At 41.2% G+C, this 19614-nt stretch overlaps 1 protein-coding gene across 1 annotated transcript in view; it reads right to left on the reverse strand.

Annotated features, from left to right (window-relative positions):
• Nucleotides 1-2658: 2658 nt before the first annotated feature.
• tnmd (tenomodulin) overlaps nt 2659-19614 on the reverse strand; it is a 46373-nt gene continuing 29417 nt past the window's right edge. The window contains exons 4-7 of the mRNA XM_054597928.1: nt 17764-17871; nt 10135-10294; nt 8274-8368; nt 2659-4160 (exon numbers count right to left, since the gene is read on the reverse strand). Coding sequence (XP_054453903.1) covers nt 3951-4160; nt 8274-8368; nt 10135-10294; nt 17764-17871 — 573 coding nt within the window. The 3' untranslated portion in view covers nt 2659-3950. The remainder of the gene's footprint in view (nt 4161-8273; nt 8369-10134; nt 10295-17763; nt 17872-19614) is intronic.

Here is a 19614-nt window from a genome sequence, read left to right on the forward strand (position 1 = left end):
CCATAGGGTTAACACAGACACACGCAAACACATTAGACACACACACACACACACACACACACACACACACACACACACACACACACACACACACACACACACACACACACACACACATTAAATCACTGCCTCAGTCAAAAGTACAACCTTATTCTCTCAAGCAAACATCTTCCTGAGCCCTTTTTGCAGGTGGGAACATAGTTTGAAATTAGTCTGATGAAAGCAACCAATAACCCTCCATTACATCTAAACAGGCGGTTCATCGATCGGCTGCCATATGGTAAGCGGGGGTTGTTATGGATTACTAAAATATTGAATGAATGCGGCCGTTGCGTCTGTGCTATTCCTTTGGTTGGTAAGTCAGAGACCCTGAAGATGGAGCGAGAGAGCCGGGTCCTGGGAGAGAAGGAGGAGGACTATTTCTGTGTCGCCTGCAGCCACTGACACAGCGCGAGTGTTTACTGCTGTGCCATGCTGCCTCTCACAGTGGGAGCAGTTGAAGGATGACGGCTGACATTATTGTGCCTCCAGCCTGTAGCAGGAACAGTACAGGGAGAGCTTATTTAACCATCAGGTCACCAAACTGAAAAGTGGTTGATGACTGCAGTCTCATGGCCATTGCAGCCATATGCAGTCTGTTAACTTGCCGCCAAGGTTAGATTTAAATAGACCACTTTTAATATTTCAGGGGTTTCTCAGAGAAGCAAGAGTAAATGTATTTAAGGACAGCAGCTGTAGAATGGTTTTAAAATGTAAAAAAAAAAAGCGGCAAACCTGCTCCTTGTTTTGATATTGCAGTAGTACATGTCTCCCTACACAAGATGGCACTGGTAATACATGTGTCCTCAGCAGAGCTGGAGCCTCAGTCTGGATTGGAGAGAGCTATTTCTTCAGGTTACTAATCTAAATACGGACACTCCTCATACATTGGTTTTCACTCTTCCTTCACCCCGAAATAGCAACTCGTTGATCTAAATGAACGAGAAATTATTTGAAATGAAAAAGAAGCAGCTGTGAGTGAAGTTTCACTGCATTTTTGATAAGTGACAAAAGGAATTAATTCAGTTGAGTCTCAATGATAGCGGCCATTCCTCAAGCCAGGTAGAGGAAAAATCCTTTGAACTGCACCAACCTGGTAGACGCCTGCTATCTCTGTTTTTCCTGCAGAGTAGTCAATTTTGTTTCCTCTCCCCATCAAAACCGTGATAAACAAGTGCTAGAGGGGGGTATTCCTAGACAGCGTATGAAATGGATGAGAAAAATTGTGCAGGGCTTCATTTGAAATTATATATTCTTTCATTCTGGTCTACAGGCGAGGTGTTCACTGTCATAGACTCACAGATCTGACTTATATTCAAAGAACAGCAAATGCAAATTAACGTTCATTTATATAGATGTAGAGGAACTGAAAAGCCCTATGCTAATAATCAAAGATCATTTGATTTGGAGTAGTTCAAGTGTTTGCATTTTCACGGGGAAAACATCATTTCTTTAAGCTGAACTTCACTGACTGCTTTGTTTTCCTTTCCTGTCTACATATTTGAAGTGGTCTTTAAATGCTATCGCTAAATATCTTGTGAACTAAACCACTTAAATTTACTTACTTTGTTTACATTTTATTTGAAAAGGAAACCATGAACCCTGAATCAAACAGCTTCAAAAGCTGTAGATTCTTGCTGTATATAACATTCAACTGGTTTCCCTCAAGATGCTTTCAATGACCTCTTTGTGTTTTTTTGTGATTTGTGTATCGTATACCGAGAAGTGGATACACATCTTAGCATGCAACTCGACCGTGATCTATTTTTTGCTCTTATATAAATACAACTGCAATGATACCACCATCCAGTGACTTTTCTGGGTCTCATCTTTGATTTTTAATTGTGAGAGTTTGTCCTTTAAAGTTTGACTTTCATGGTTAATATTGGACTTTTGTCCCATCAGGCACGAGGAGCTCTCAGGGAGCCAGCTGTAATATCTGTATCATCCTCTCCAGTCAGGGTGAGCCGTCCCTTTCAGATCGGCTCTCAGGGCTTCCATGGCAATTTACTCTCACGACGACACAAAAGAGTCCTCAAAGTCCTCCGAGACCTCGGCAGATAGACAACTAACAGCATCTTACAAGAAATAACACTTTACACTATTTTCCAACGTTTTGAAAGCCAAAGCTCTACAACAGCAGCAGCAGCAGCAGCAACCAGCACGCTGTATGCATCCGTTTCACACTTGAATATTTGTTGTGATAATGGGGACGTAGTAAGAAATGAATAATATAAACACTGATTTTATGAACTTTTCAGAAATGCCTTGGGGGCATTGCTGTACACTTGTCAGTTTATTTGAAGTATGTTTGCAATTATTGCATTTGTTAACTCATGCCACAATTTTTTACTTGACACGTTGCTTTGGGCTATTGACATTATTGATTTAAAAATAACAATTCGGTTGCTGTCTGAACTTCATTTATGAGCATATCCATAAAACATTTACATACAGTAATATGTTTCGCCCTTTTTTTCATAAAATCCGTTTCCCTGCCAAATATTATTGATATCACTGACATTATTATCACACTGAGCAAACATGAGTCAACATCCAGCTTTACTTAGCAGGCGAGGTGCTTTTATATTACTGTAAACAATGCATTACAATGCATCAGATACACAAGAAAGAAGGCTTAGGTTATGAAAGAAACAATAAAAGCATGCATGTCTAGTTTTTTCCCCTTCAATTTGACGCTAAATGTTTTTGCTAATGAGTGTTGGGACTAATGGAGAAGACAGAAGGTCTGCCTGTTATATGGATTGCATGAGTAAGATTTAAACCCACACTTCATCAGCTTTCAAATCACATTGTTTCATATAATAGGACCACTCAGAATATTCATACAATGAAATTTTAATTGAAAAAAAAAAACACAGCAAAGAGACTGAAACATACAGAAGGCTTCAAAGCAAACTATGACAACACAAGTGCTCCATTTTTGTCTCTCTGTTTAACTTTTGAATCTCTCACATCGCTTGAATACTCTTGGGCATTTATGCACCTTGTTATTCTGATGACAGAACATCAATTGCAAATGCCTATCTCGCTTGCTTATCTGTTACTTGCAGATGAGAGTAATTTCAGCTCGGCAGATTGGGATGTGATGTTGCAGATTAAGATCGCCTCAACAAAGAAAAAACTGTTTGAACAGAAGCACTATTTAAAGCATTTTGTGGATTGCAACAAGCTGGAAAACAATGGAGCATGAGACAACAGTAACTACATCACAAAAGACAGCTGAGGTCTGTGCATCTTCAATTATACTATACCTCCTTGATAAACATAAAGCCAGTAAGTAAAGCTTCCTCTAGTTCTATTATATCTACTTTATGATTGTTTCTTTCCTTCAATTTGTCTTACTTTGAATATGATGCATGTAGTGTTCTAATTGTATATGAATATAGGGAGGTTTTTATCTGCTTAAGCAATAATAAAAAGAATAATCACAAACAACTTAAAAACATTTATACTTAGCCACCACTTAGATTGTTGCACATATTGGTCTACTGTTAGAAAGCTACATTTTCATACATACAACTTTTTAACCTATAAAGTAAAAAATGAATGCATGACAAGGTCAAGACATCCCCCCCGCCCTTTTTTCTAGTGACATCATCCAGACTAAATTGCACCTATTCAACACAATCAAATAGCAAGGATAATAAATGGTTAGATAAGCAAAGAAAATTAGACAGCTGTAAACGCGCAATGCCTTTTAAAAACGCTTCAAATACCAATTGGAATGTTTAAACAGACTAATACTCAATGGGCCAACCTACAGATTGGATAATAATTGTGTGCAATAGACTGCTTTGGTCTCTTAAGTGGTCTGGGATATAAAGGCAGAATTTGCACCTACAACGACATAAACAGTTGAAATCCCAAACAGACGCAGACAGCCCTCCTCAGACCCTCCCCAGCATGCGGGCGATCCACCAGTTGCATGGCATGACAATCTGACAGATGACCCGGCCTCCTTGGTAGTAGTAAGGCCACGGGTTGAAGCCACCCAGGGGCTCGTGGTAGCGCCGGCAGTAGCGGTAACCACGGCGACAGTGCTGGCAGCAGTAGCCACGGTCATCCAGACGGTTATCCAGCTCGATCCCAGCGTCTCTCTGCAGAGGACACAGCAGTGGGCAGGGTAAGAATCACACACATGACAAATGCCAGTCCTCCCAAGGCAACAGCACAAGGAGAAGAAGAATAAATTGTGAATTGATGAGCCTGCTTTCCTTGTAGGTCAGTGGAATATATGTAAAAACCAAACAAGAGTGAAAAGATCAGAATTGATGTCTGTGAAAATGCAAAGTGTGCCATGCCTGATGACTGTGACAAAGAGATGAAGATAGCGGGGAGAGTGAGCGAGCTTGATTTAAGCTGCAGGAGCATAAAACATGATATAACACCCTTGACCTTTCTATTATACCAGAGGTAGCACGACTTCACAACGCCCCATCCCTGAATCTGGCGTTCACAGCCTCTCTACCGGCACTGTCTTCAATCAAAGGGACTCTTACGCTGGTAGTTACCAGCATAATTACACTATTTCTTTCATCTCTGACCTCTTAACTCCCTCGACCGAAGCCCACTCTCTGCACCAAAATGGCAGCCACTCCTCCAATAGAGCATTCAAATTACAGCTCCCCACGTCTTGGCGCCCTCCCCCTGACCTTGACTTTAAGTGCATGGCACATTCCTAAAGCAATTAGCAGAGTAATGATCGCCTAACAAGGATTCTTTCATTTGCTCTCGCTGGCTGCCTCTGAATTTATAGAGGGGCCAAATGAAACCCAAACGAAAGGTAAATTGGGTAGAATTAATGGCCCTTGGATTTTTCCATTGTGCCGGTTGGTTCATGCCCCCGTAGACTTGTGGGGGGCTGAGTGCCATGCCTTTGATCAAGAGCAACTCCAAATGGGGTTCGGAGAAGTGCCACTTAACTCACCGTGCAAGTTGAGGCAGCAACTGCCCTCAGTACGCATTTGACCACATTTCAATCTCTTTTAGTAAATGAATCCTCAGAGACAATCCGCCGCTGTCTCGTTAAACTGCTCCTATCCAGGAGTCGATGACTTCACATTCAGAGCAAACTGGCATAATTCTTTGCAAGCGCTCCAAGTGACTCAGCTACATGCAGCAGTGCAGAACAAAACACATCCACTGTTGGGGATAGAAAATGTGGGGGAATTGTTTAAGAGGACAGGACCCCCAGGAGCACATGTACCCTCAGTCCCCTGCTACATTAAGTGTGGGAACTAGGGTGTTTTCTTGCATCTACTATTTAAGTCAGTGGGCATTCAGTCAGAGTGTCTTCACACAATTCTATTTGTTTTCTTTACTGTAGTCACTTAACAAGAAACTTAACTCGTGCCATAAACATGACACGAGTGTAGCACGCCCTGCTACACTCGTGAGACATACTTAAAACACGTGGACGGGGTGCTGCAGATGACGTCTAGGATAGCTGGGTTTGATTTATTACTATGACAAGCGCAGGTAGGCTTTTAATGATTTATTGTTTCAGTCAAGTTCGGGTCATCAGCTTCCCGGCAACAATCTGTTATGGAAACAACACGAAAGCTGTCAATGGACCAATGATAATCTTATCTGCTCCGTGCAGCCCAAACTGGGAATTTGCGAATAAATCTGGAGCTCCACGAAGAGAATGAAGGAAATATTTTATTCAAATGATGCTGCGATTATCAAAACAAACAGCCAATAGGCAGCATTGTACCTTAAAGACAATTAATCAGAGCTATCCTTTTAAAACGGAGGGTACATATTAATCACTCTGGCTTTGAGTTGCCGTCTCTAGCGGGATGCTGTGGTGATAAGAATGGTTCACCTTGGGAAATCTGAGGCAGTCACTCAAAAACAAGCAGCATTAATGAAGAGTAAAAGCCATTACCCCCTTGCTGCATCTGATTTCATCACACACTCCGGTATACACATGCAAACACACACTCTCACACACAGAGGCACCTCTGTGCATAATATGAGGAGCTGGATATGAATGAGTCTGCAGAGTAGAAAACTGCGTCAGTCATTCAATAAGATGTAATGAATCAAAGCACGGCTCCCCTAATCTCCACTCTTGTTGGTGTTATTTCACACATGCTGATCACTGCTCTTCATGAGCTCGAAGCACATGTGCTATTGAATCTCATAGCAGAGCTCCTCACATTCATTCTGGGATCAAAACAGCAGAGATAACATTTCTGTTCCGTACCCTGCTTTGTATTCCAAAAGTGTTTTTTTTTATTTATGTAGAGGCACAGGACAGTCACAACATATAAAAACGCCTCAGAGCTTGTCCCTGATCTCAGATTCTCATCTCAGTGTGCTCTACAGTGGGGTGGAATGACAATGAAATTGGATGTAATTGAATACAGAGATAGTCATGTATTTGAGTAAACACTGAACCGGAGTGATAATGGGCTTTAGCTTCAGTGTAAAGATTTCTCCGAGGGCACAAACAGCTCCTGCATTGGTGGATTTAAATTCCTTCAGCTTTTTGCACCTCTGTTTTTACGCATGAACAGCCATGTAGCCCGACCCTTAATGCGGTCACACATACACGACACAAACACCCCAAATGCAGGCAGAAACACACACCAAGCATGTTTACATGTGTATGTGTTTGAGATCAGTTCATATTGGAAGCCCCTCCTTTGCTTTATGTGTCAAGGACAGTGGTACCGTCCATTCAGCCTTGTCAGGTGGTAGTTATTCAGTTTTGAAATTTCCAGGGCCACCTCTGATACACTGCACTCTGACATGACGGCCACGGCAAAGGTCAGTTTCATATATCTGTCAAAGTCTGTCACAAGGACTCAAACGATTATTCTGCTTTCTACAAACGTAAACTGCGGGGAGATGCGGCGCCTGAAATTCAGACTTATGCTACGCGGACAAAGTAAATGCATCTTATTATGCGTCTGCGTGTGTGTGAGTATGATAGATGAAAGGATGTAGGTAGAGTTTGAGCATCTGTGTGTGTGTGTGTGTGTGTGTGTGTGTGTGTGTGTGTGTGTGTGTGTGTGTGTGTGTGTGTGTGTGTGTGTGTGTGTGTGTGTGTGTGTGTGTGTGTTGTGTTAGCTTGGTTGTTTTATAACTGTGTGCACATTTACATGAGTTCTGGACGAAGCAAAAAAAACAAAACAGGTTTGGCTAACACACGTCACATCCCGCTGGAATGTGCGTTGAGAGTTCAGACTCCCAATTACAGACTGCTGCCTGCCCTTTGCTTGTCCACAAAGGCCTTTGTTATCACCGGACCCACAAACAGAGCCTGGATGTGCTGCTGGAATGGATTGCAGTGGTATACATTACACAGCTGATAGTGCCAAAACGTTTCAAAAGGAGAGCTGAGGTTTTTCATCCCCTGGTATGTTTTAATTGCATAGAACTGCATCTCCTGCTGCAGACGATGAGGGAGAAGAAGAGGAGGCTGGGGGGAGGGGGGGGATTTGAGGAGTTGAGCGGGAGGTGTTTCTGATAAATGTCAACATTATAGGATGTCTCATTTCTCTGCGTGTCTCTCATCGTTTCTCACAGCTCTGAGGAGGAGACAGCATCTGACTCATTATCCTTGAATTTAGCTTCAGTGGCTATTCACCTGTAAGTGCTGAATGTGTGTGTCGGATATCTTTGCGCCTGTTATCTTTAGTGTGCAACTGCTATTTTTATTTGTCAGCAAAAGTGCATAATTTCTGTGTAATAAACTGCTTTATTTGATTTTCCCTCAGAGCCAGCGATGACGAGCCGTACACTATTGAGCAGTTTACATGCAGAGCACCAAAATAAACCACTTGGCCTTTCCAGTCATTTTATACGCTTCAGTAATTAAAGCATTATTAATAAATGTAAGTTATCTGTGAAGCTATGAGTGACCTTGAGAGTGCTGCTTTGTAGTGCCTCGGAAAAAGAGGAAGTGAGAGAAGGAACTAACGGGCGCTGTAAGGCACAAGTTTCTGCCTTTGAAAGCCTGGATATTCCTCTCAATTAATGGAGAGACATTAAGGGAGTCTTCAATGAACTGGCCTTACTTAAACAGATATATAGAGCAATTGCTATGCCCTCTGGTGCACAAAGTCAGTTTTAACATCAATTAGTGAGCGATTTATATGCAGAAAGAGTCGAGGCAGAGCTGCAGCCTGATTGAAGCGGCTCTGCTGTATCTCATGGTGTGGTCCCTGGTTGACGCGGTGCAGACGGGGCCCACTTACGTAGTCGTTGACGGCAGGGTGGTCCAGGATGTCGCGGGCGAAACGCTGACCTGTGACCTCTGCGTCAGGGGCGTCCTCGTTTCCCACTTCAGCATCTGAGAGAGCGGCAGAGAGAGGAGACGTTCTGTGATTTGAAGTAAAACTCTTAGTTTGAATTTTGTCTCAGACACTAATTTTTCCTCGTGGCTTGACCTTCAGAAAAAAAACAAAAAACGCTGGAATTCCTTCCAAGATTTTTCATGCTTCTGTCAAACGATGGTGTTGTTGCTGTTGTGATACAAGCACACAAATTACTTTCTACAAGTGCAGTTTTAAGATATTTATACTTTACCTGAGTATTTCCATTGTTTTGCTACTTTATACTTCTATTCCAATACATTTCAGAGGTAAATATATTTACTTAATTTATTTAATTGCAGAAGTTACTTTGCAGATTTTGTACACCGCACACATTGCATTTTTTAAAATATTTTACTTTTTTACCTTGAAATGAATAACTGAAATATACTATGCCATTGTTTGGACTTCAATCTGTTTAATAGTATTGAACTGGTTTGTGGAATAAGGTGATTTTTTTTAAAAGCAGCAATCCTTTATTGTGCCTTCTTTTGAGATTCATTCAATATTTTGCTATCTTTCCACACAGAATATAAGCTACAATATATAAAAACATAACAGAATGGAGTAGCAAGGAGAAGAAAAATCTTATGAAACCCTTTTCAACACAAATATCAGAAATAGTTTACCAGATAATACTTTCAACAACCTTTTATAAGACACAGTACACACATCAAAACACACACATACACAACTGAATAACAGAAAATGATACATAATATCTTTCAATTATTTGGTCTCTGTACATTTTCTTTAATTTAATATTTGATCATCTGAGGATATTTATTGCCCTTGACTTGATAAAGAGTCTGTTGGTATGTCTCCTTGAATCCACTATATGAATAGTGGATCCATAATAATTGTACATGTGTTGGTCCTCTACACAGTAACTTAAATATGGTGAGAACACCATATTATACACTGGCAGATTTTACTTATATGAGGAAGAAAATACAATTTTTACTTTTTGCAGAACAGATCATAATATGACATTTAAACCAGTCAAAATCAGCTCCATGTCCACCAGCTACAACGTTAAAATTCTGTTTACATGTTGATATGTTGTACATTAAAACACCCTGAAAGGTGTCGTTCTGCATAAGGAGTATTTTTTAGTTCTTATACTTATGTTTTATTAGCAAAATGTTCTTGTCTCTACTTTTGGAAGCATCTAGTGGTGAGGTTGCAGATTGCAACCAACAGAAACTTCCCCTGTGTGCCAAGCTTGTAGGAGAACTATGGGGGCCATTGTGATAATGTAAATGGCCCTATCTAGAGCCGCTGTTTGGTTTGTCCATTCTGGGCTACCGTAGCAACATGGTGGACACCGATTGGACCTGCTTTGTATATTGACATAAATGGCTCATTCGAAGGTAACAAAAACGCGATCCTTTTTTTCAGTAGATACAGTAGAGAGAAAAAATATATTTTTTATATTATATTCAATTTCTGCCAATAGATCCCTAAATGCTTCACACTGTTCCTTTCAAATAAAGTGCAGGACGTTTACTTTTTACACTCGGATTTTACACCTGATACTTAGAAAAGGATCTATATACTTCTACCACCACTGACCGTCAGTCTTTTAACTTTCCAAACACACAGAGAGAGTAACCCTGGCTTGATGCTCATGTGGTTTGGAAAACATGCAGTCCCTACAGACCTACACATGGCCTGTGGGGATGCCCTCCAGCGAGGGTGTTAATAGTCTGCATTTAGAGGCAGAGATGCCCCCTGCTCTCACCGCTCAGAGGGGAGGGATGGATCCAGTGGATGGGCAGCTCCTGGCAAATCTCCCAGATCTTGGAGTCGAAGAGGAAGGCCGGGTTAACGATGGGCTCCTCAGCAGGAACCCACACTTGGGAGTCTTCCACCTTCATATCCACGGCCTCTGTCTCATCCACCTGTGAGGAAACATCACACACACAATATACACACATATACAGATAATATGGCATGTCAGAGCCTGCAAAAATGTCCAGGCCCGCACACAAAGTACAGCCTTACATTTGCACTCTCCTCCCCTGAGCCAAGCAGCGGCTCCTTGCTCATCGTTTTTATCTATCACCTTTCTGTCTGCCGAAAGGGTGGCAGCTTCCTGACTCCTGACTCCCACTGCCCCGACTCCCTTCTCTCTCTCTCTCCCTCACCCTCTTCTCAAGCCTGCGGCATGCTCTTTCTATTATGCATCATTGAAATTCACGGACAGTGATGATCTGACTTTTAAATGACTTTAGAAGTGGTCTTCATTACTCTGAGTGTGGCTGCAATATCGTTTAATGTGACAGACACAATAAAGCCTTGCATTCTCCTCCCTCCCCCTCTTCCCTCCCCTCCCGTCCTCGCCCCCTCCACCACAATGCTTCGCTTGGCACCCAGCACTATCAGTGGGCTTAATTTGTTGATACTGCAGTTCATGAGCTGTAAAGTAAACTATTATTGCTTAATGATAGGGAATACATGTCAGTGTTGTCTAATAGAGACATATGAAGGGGATTTGGTAATGCTCTCCCCTAACAGTGCAGATATTTATTTTCTTCATGTATATGTAAATACACACACAGCGTTCATGTGTGTAACCCCTCTTCCCATTCCCTTGTTAATTAGCAACCCAGAACAGAAAAACAGTTCACTTGACAAATGTTTTTACAAGGTGATTTTCTCCCAGTCTAAAGCTTAATTGCACATTAGTTAAGCTTGACGTAGATTCCTGGGGCTATAGCAGGAGCAAGAATCATTTATATCGGGCCGTGCCTCCTCCCTCACGTTCACCCCCGTCACTCTCTCTTGAATTACAGTTTCTCTTTCCATGCCGCTTCTTGTTCGTCATCGAGCGACACACAGTTGTGACCTGCAGTGAGGGAAAAAAAAGAAAACGACTCGAGCACATTCTGTCACATCAAAGATTGTGTTTGGGCGTGGGAGGTGTTTAGCCCGAGCTTTTGACACACTTCCCCCGACTTTTAAGCGCCGGCCTGTAGACTAATGATGACTCGGAGGACGGGTAGACGGGTTAGGGTGAGGGTGCTCTGGCAATGAGCTGGTGCGCTCACACCGTTTCCTGTGGCTGCAGAAATTAAAAATCCGACTCAGGAAACACAAACAGCACTCTCTAATTGGACCTCTTAACCACTGAAGCCGAGTGAGTCTTCTCTGGAAAAGTAAATGGAGGTCACGACATGGGGCTCACAACATGACTTTGACTTCACAGTTGAGAAACGACTCCAATAACTTGCAGGAAAGGGCCTGGGGGAAGTGGTAAAGGTCAGCATTTTAGCATGGGGCAGGGATTTCTAAATGCCAGTTGACAAGCACAAAGACAACATGATTACACTCCTCTAGTTTATACACACTTTTGAGGTTCTTTTCCCTTTGCTATTGACAAATGATATATTATTAGAACACAGGCAACTTTTTTATCAAGTATTGGACCTTGGGAATGATGGTAATTTGTTTTGTGCGACCTGCTCCTGGTGTTTGTATGCTCTCCGTCCACAGTGCACAACTTAATTATACACCAGTTGTGCCGTAGTTAATTAATTTACCCTCTCTTGCCTCTGTGTCCCGAGGGAGGGGGGGGGGGGGACGACGACGACGACACTGTCTACATGACACATTGTTTAAAGTGGTGCTATGTTTGCCAGAGATCAACAAAAGATTTTTTCATGATACCCGCAAGCCTTCACATATTATACATAACACGGGGAGGGGGTTTCATTATGCAGAATACCAGGTGGTGAATTTTAGTTGACACCCATATTAAAGCAACTTACAATGAGAGTGCTGGCATCCTCCCAACTGGGGTCCCCGCAGACCCCAGAGGTATACCCTTTGTTCACATCTCACAGGTGCTTTATTCTGTCATTGCACTTGTTCATAACTTTGTTTACCAGTTTGTTCTAAATGGCTTTATATCATTGTCTTCTGTTTCTGTTTTATTGTGTGCTTTCTAAATAATTTAAAAATATCAATGTGTTGGGGTCCTGGGGGTCCAGATACTTACAGATTCAGCAGACACACATCTCCTCATGTGCTCATGTCTATATTTTGCTCTACACGATATGGAAAATTAACTGTATATGTCCTAAGATTTTGCTACAATGTTTTTATTTATTCTTACGATGGTTTATTCTTTTAGTCAGTAGTCCTTGTATGTTAAATATGTTGGTATGCTGAAGGTTAAGGGCACTTAATGCCACCCTAATTTATAACATCTCAATGGACTTTAAAGTTGATTGGCTAGTTGGGGCAAAGTGAATCTGTGTTTTTATCAGTTCAACCTTAGTGAACTTTGACATGCAAATTTATGCTGATGACAAATAGCAAACTATCTTGACAGTACTGACCTTATAGGGAACAAGCCGAGTGAGAGCACAAAATAAAGAAAGCTATTCGTTTATTAGCTATTGTGGCACAGTCCTGTTTTATTCAACCCCTTCTCTAAGGAAGCATAAACTGCTCCACAAAAGAGACATGGTTAGCAGATAATCTACCACTGTCAATATAAACCCTACAAACCCTGTAGACATCTTCAACTTTATAATTTCACTACTTGTTTACATGACTGTCCTGCCTCTTCTTTACCTTTATCTGTCCAGTTTTGTTGACCTTGTAACTAGCTGTTATTTCTATTTTTATTCTGTGTAAATACATTATGAGAGATGCGAAAAAAATGGAGTCACATTCATTATATGTTTAGGCATACTTTGCCAATAAAGCTGATTCTGATTCTGAGATAATTATGAGAAAGAAGTTGATTGTACAAATAAATAATTTAAATAAACTGTGTGGACATATTTCCACCGGTAACTACCATGCTAGTTAGCTTGGATAGAATAGATATCAGAAGAAATCGAGAGAGTTATTGTAATCTAGTTTTAGCACGTTCCTGGTTGGCTAACATGTTAGTGGTTGGCTCAACAGCTTTTTCATTTACAAATAAGCCCTGTGAGTCATCACTCCTTTGCAAAAACACATTGATAAATTTTGTTGTGCATTTAGCTGTGCCGCCTTCTGGTGTGACCAGGACTTATGACTGAATGTGTCACCAACTGAAGGAACTGAAGCTTTTAGTTTTTTTTTGTGGCAGAACAGTTCCACTGGTCTATGAATTGAGCTCATATCTTCATGCAGACAAATATGAGACAAAACAAACCGTGCTGCTTGCAGGACTTTGGTGTATTCACATCCTCTGCTGTTTTTCTGTTTGGAGTTGTTGTCTGAGTGGGAGGTTTTGGGTTGCTGGGTGAGCTTTGGTCATCCATATTAAGTGGCTGTTTAATGGAGCAGGCAGCATCAGTTGACAATGTTAAGGGGTGTGAGGGAGTCGGATGGCGATTTCCGTGTCAGACTGAGGGAACTGGTATGAAGCTCAGGGATTACTCCCTCAGACGTTTCATTGAGGAGGCAAATTGAAAAGGGAGGGAAAAAATCCTGGCAAACAATTCATGTTTGTCACCTGGTTTTCTCTCGCAGGGGCTGCATTTCCTTATCAGCCGTTTGCAGTTTTGCCGCAATTTTTTCCATTGTCTTTCGCCTCGGCTCTGAAGCTTGCCCCGGCTGCTCTGAGCCCCATTTCCTAAAAGCCAGCGGCTGGGTTAAGCTAGGAAACCATTAGTGCTTGGCTTTAACCCCTGTGAGCGTCATGTGTTTCACCTCCTGAGGAGGAACTTGTGTTGATCTTCTTCAGGGTCACAGGCGGCTGGATTCTCACAGAGGACGGATCAGGGGCCGCTGTCTAATGTGATAACAGCAGTGGTGGGTGGTGACGCGTTACATATACTCAGTTACATGTATTCCAGTACTATGGGCGGCTGTAGCTCAGTGGATGGTTAAGGTTGTCCTTTAACCGGAGAGTTGGCGATTCAATCCCCGGCTCCTACTGTCCAAATGTTGAAGTGTCCTTGAGCAAGACTTAAAACCCCAAGTTGCTCCATGAGCGCTTTACAGCAGTTTAAATGCAGAGGTCAAAGTTCATGCATTTACCTGTAGGTATATGAAAATGTTTATAAACTTTAGATTTATTTTGTTCTTATATGTTTTACAATTACACTCAATATGTTTGCAATAAAATATGTGCATCCATTACTTTGGGCTACACACTTTTCACAACATTTACTGATAAATCATTTTTATATTCAGCTGAGCTCCCACGCACAGCAGGGATTGTCCAACAGCAAGGGATAGCAGACTACTAGCAAATCATTTTACCGTAGATGGACCGGATGTGTGGCCCTATTCCCTCCACATCCCCTCTTCAATTAATTACAGTTCAAGATGAAACGCCTCTGTCATCTTCAGAAGAAGCACATGCACATTCCTGGTCCAACATCCAGTCCCTGTTTGCCTTTCAAATGACAACTATTTATGATTCATATTCTAAGCTGTCTACTTTTTCAGCCCAAAATGGTGGATTCTTGACTTTCCATCCTCTGCAGCAATATTAACCGCAGTATAGTACAGTGGTGTAACCACAGTGGAAAACTGAGTATTAACAAAAATAAACTTACCTTCCTCATAGACACATTTTTGGGGAGGAAAATGTATGGCATTTCATACATAAGAATGAAATTATTAGTTTCACATTTTGGGAATTATGTTTATGTGTTTTTTTTCGAGTTGACTGATTCACCTGGCATTGTGACATTAACACAGCAATTTAAAAAAGTAATCGACCAATGAATGCGTTGGGGGACTATATTTAGCCAATCAGCACCAGTTTTTGCAAAGCGCGTGCAACGCATGTCTTCTTAATATCGACCACCATTTAACTTAACTCTGATCCACAAAACCACAGCTAAACCAGTGGCTACTAATCCCCCAGTAAGAGCGCCAGGCTTTGAAGCTAATTTCACATAGGGGCCAAACAATCGAGTCCAGTCAATGTCAGACTAAAGATGGAAATTAAGTTGACATTGTTTCTATCTAATATCAGGCAAGTTACCCACTCAGTCTCAGTGCTCTTCCTGAGCTTTCTCTTCCATTTTTTTTTTTCTTCGTGACAGTTTTTTGGGGTAGTTTTGTCTCATCTGAAGTGAGGGTCAAAGGACAGCTTGTAAAGCCACCTGGGGCAAATTTGTGATTTGTAATATCGGGTTTTTATAAATAAAATTGACTTGACTATTCCTTCAAACACTAGACATTTTTAAGGGATTGTGATCTCCATGTTCCTACATGTAGAAATTATTTTTATACTACCTTGCAACAGCAAATATATAAAATGTTTTTTATCAACATGATGATGAAACATTTTTAATGAAAATATTTCTCTCAAATTGTATCTGCTAAACATTCAGTTACAATATACAGTACCAGTCAAAAGTTTGGACACACCTTCTCATTCAACTACTTTGAAGAATCTAAAATATAAAACATATTCTGGTTTGTTGAGCATTTGTTTGTTTACCACATAATTCCATATGTGTTCCTTCATAGTTTGGATGTCTTCAATATTAATCTACAATGTAGAAAAAATAAAAAAATAAATAAAGAAAAACCATTGAATGAGAAGGTGTGTCCAAACTTTTGACTGGTACTGTATGTCAAGAATTCAGCCAGATCCTAGTGTTCATTATGTTGCCTGCCATATTCTAACTCTGCTGTCATACCAGTTCCAGCCACTCCCTCTGACCTCTAGTAACCCCTTTCCTGTCATTCCTATCACCTGGCCATCCCCGCCCCCCTGCTCACCTGGTCCACATTTCCCTCATGAGTCTTGCAGTATATTTACCCGCCCATTTCCAGCTTTTTCCCTCCCTGCCTGACTCATGAACAGATTATCTGATCTGTCCCTAACCTTTTCCTGGGTAAATTTACCTGTTGTACATATCTTTTGACCTGTACCTGTTTATTGATGTGAGTTAATGTGAACTTTTATCTGAACCTGTCTGCTTGTGAGTTGTGCTTTTGGGTTCAGATTGTGTTGTGTTGCTGATCTGTTCTGAGGCTTCTTTTTCAATCCACTTGTAACATCTGAAGCATTATTACCAAAGTGCTTTTGTTGCCTAACCCTAATCCCACATGGGAGTTTGGATGCAAATCCTGATCTCCGGTATCAAACTCCTGCACTTTGTACGCCCACCATCCACCTTGACCACCTTCCTTTAACTAGCATGAGGCACAGATACTCAAACAACCGTTGACTGTGAATGAAATCCAGGCAGCAATTATGTATTCCCTACTCAATATAACACATTAGCAGTATATAAACGTAGTTTCTAGAAGAGGGGGTTGCATGTTTGGTTGCCTGGTTATCACTTCTTACCCTGGCAGTTGATTCAAGGCTCCTTGCTAAGTGTACTTCATTGTGATCTCCTAAGGACTATTCATAGTGATTAACAACTTAATGTAAACCACGGCAGCTTTTTATTTTAATAAACATGGTGTAGAATAAACAATATATTCTCATGGCAGTCAAAATGGCTGCCGTAACTACTGGTTTAAGCCCTACTCACTTTCCTGGCCTTAGATGATTCACGTTGGAGCTGTGAATTAAGCCAATTAGGCTTCACAGTGCACAGAAGACAGAAATGGCATGGGCATATGGTGCTGCCTGGGTAATTAGTATCTGTAAACGTGGATCAGACATTATGAAGATGAGAGGAAAAACAAAACAGCGTTTGGTTTTTTGGGTGTAACAGCTTGCGTTTCTTAAAGATAAAACTGAAACTGGTTTTTGCTTAGACTGACAATTGGCTTGTTCTGTTTTTAAAATGAAGCCATGAGGAGAGGAGCTTCAGTTATTTGCCAGCTACTTCTTCCCAGCTACAATGTGAAATGTAAATGAGGGCACGCAAGCAGTAGAGACATTTGAGAGAGGGATTTTCTCTTTGAACATACGGCCCACTCAGTGAATTGCACTCTGACACCGAAAAATTGGGAATTTTGATTGATTGAATTTCCTCCATTCCTTTTGGTGAAGTTCACATACAAATATAAGAACCCGGAGAATCACTCTTGGAAATGGAGCCTTGTGAACTTTACAAAGAAATCGTCTTTTTTTTTTTTTTAAAAACAACCCGATTTTAATGGCTTACCTCTCACTCTAGACCTCTTACACCCTTCCCCTTTAGGCTATTTGGGTAGAGCTTTTGGAGGAGATGATTAAAAATGTATATTGGCTCAAGATTGACAGCAAACACCATTTGATGCGAGCCACAAAGATGCTATGGGTTTGTGGGCTTGCTTCTGATGGTTTCACAGGCACCACAGACCGCAGCTTACTCTTCAGTGAGAGGGGTGGAGGAGATAGGGTAAGATGGACGGACAGAGGATTTGTGTGGTTCTCACAGAGCTCTACTCTGGTTATCTTTCTACAATATGCATGACAGCCTCTGTAGGACTACAGACAGACAGACGGAGGGAGGAGGCGTACCAGTAGCTCTGCGTCCTCAGCCTCCACCTCTGCCACTGTGGGTAGTTGCCTAGTTTGGGTCCTGATGTAGCACCTCTGATGTTCGGCAAACCGGATCCCAGTGATTCCCTTTGAAAAAAAGAAATGAGAGAATGCTCAGAAATTCAGAAATGTATCATTCATTAGCTCCCTGTGATGTGGAGATCCCTAAAGCGCTGGGACAATCATTTAAAAATGCTCAGTTTTTTTGCTGATAATCAAAGCGCTTAAAAAAGTCAAAGAAGTTAAAACCTAATGAGTGAGAAGAGGTGTCTGTTGGTCTTTTTTCTCTTTTTAGCATGGTATAAAATTGATGACTGCCTGGTCCTTGCAACCCAGCTCTTGCTTTCATGGCTGAATGGAAGTAAAAAGGCAGGGGTGTTCCTCCGTGGATGTATCATGCTTCATAGCAGATATAGCAGTATGTATTGCACAGGAGAGCACAGCGACATTGTTGAGAATGAAGTGTTTTCTACAGAGAGTGACCCTATTGAATTAGTCAGTCATAGGTCCCTGTCACTCTCTTAATCTGCGCAGTCAAGTGGAGTCACTCTCTTCAGCTCCACTGATGATCCTCCGCCATGTGGACTGTAGCTCTATTCAGTCTGACACGTAGAGCCTCAATAGGCAAGAAAGATCTGTTAATTCTCTCTCGCTGCCATTCTTTGTTAATCTAAGATATTCAGATGGAATAAGCCTGAAAGACTCTCGGTATCTCAGATTGTATCCAATTTATTTTCTGCAGACTAGAGCTGCCCATTCAGCACACTGTATTAAAACAGACGGCGGGATCTACATCTGCTGCAGCTGCTTTACAATTGTATCAACTGAAAGCTGTAAATTGCATGAACTGTATGGAAATGGTCTTGATTCAATCTAAATTTAATTACGGTAACACAGTGATTGCTATGACATCTCCCTTTTGAGTTGGTTAACTTGACCATGTGGGGGCTTTTTCTACCTTTTCTGTGGCGCTGTCACTCTGAGAGCCAGATACCAGACGCACATGACATGATACAATGTGATGCCTGTCGTAATCTACAACACGTAATTTCATCTATGCGGGGGAAAAGGGATGGGGCAATGATGGTCTCAAGCACAAAAGCATAATGTTTATGCCAGGCTTTATTGTGATGAGTCTCTGTTTAATTTGCGTCTTCTGTATTGGCGAGCTGCAGCAGAAGAGGAGGGGGCGGTGTTGTGATGAGATACAGCGATTAGTGTGGTTGGTCAATCAGAAAATGAAGACAGACACATTAACACAGGGATGAGAAATGGAAAAGTAATGTCATTTCAACACACAATGATCAAATCTGCAAGATGCTCATCTATTCATGAGGGATAACATGTTACTGCATGCATCATTCAGTATGAATAAAGTAGTTATGTCAGCTGGTATTTGCTTAGTTTATGTCTTGATATTATCAACATTATTCTATCTCTTTAAGGGACCTTTCTTACTCTTTAAATATCTTACTTACAATCCGTTATGCTTTAAAATCAGAGACTTTTTGGGGCCAAATAACCGTTAGGTGGAAGAAGATTTCCCAAGGACGTTAAGCATAAGCTAACTGCCATTTCTATTCTTTGGAACGTTTTTTATTCTAAAACCTTTCAACCTAAATACTTCAGACCTGTTAGATAAAAATAAACACATTTAAATCTGAATCATGTTCATATCACTTTTTATAAAGTATACTTTTAAATGGAGGTTTGTTTTATTCAAAATGCATTTGGCCTCAACATGAGAGTATTTATAGTCTAGGTTTCAACTATTTGATCTTAATAGCTATCAGAAAATGCACAATATGAAGACTGGCATAGTCCTAATAA

The sequence above is a fragment of the Anoplopoma fimbria genome, chromosome 4, assembly GCF_027596085.1.
Source record: "Anoplopoma fimbria isolate UVic2021 breed Golden Eagle Sablefish chromosome 4, Afim_UVic_2022, whole genome shotgun sequence".
Taxonomy (NCBI): Eukaryota; Metazoa; Chordata; class Actinopteri; order Perciformes; family Anoplopomatidae; genus Anoplopoma; species Anoplopoma fimbria.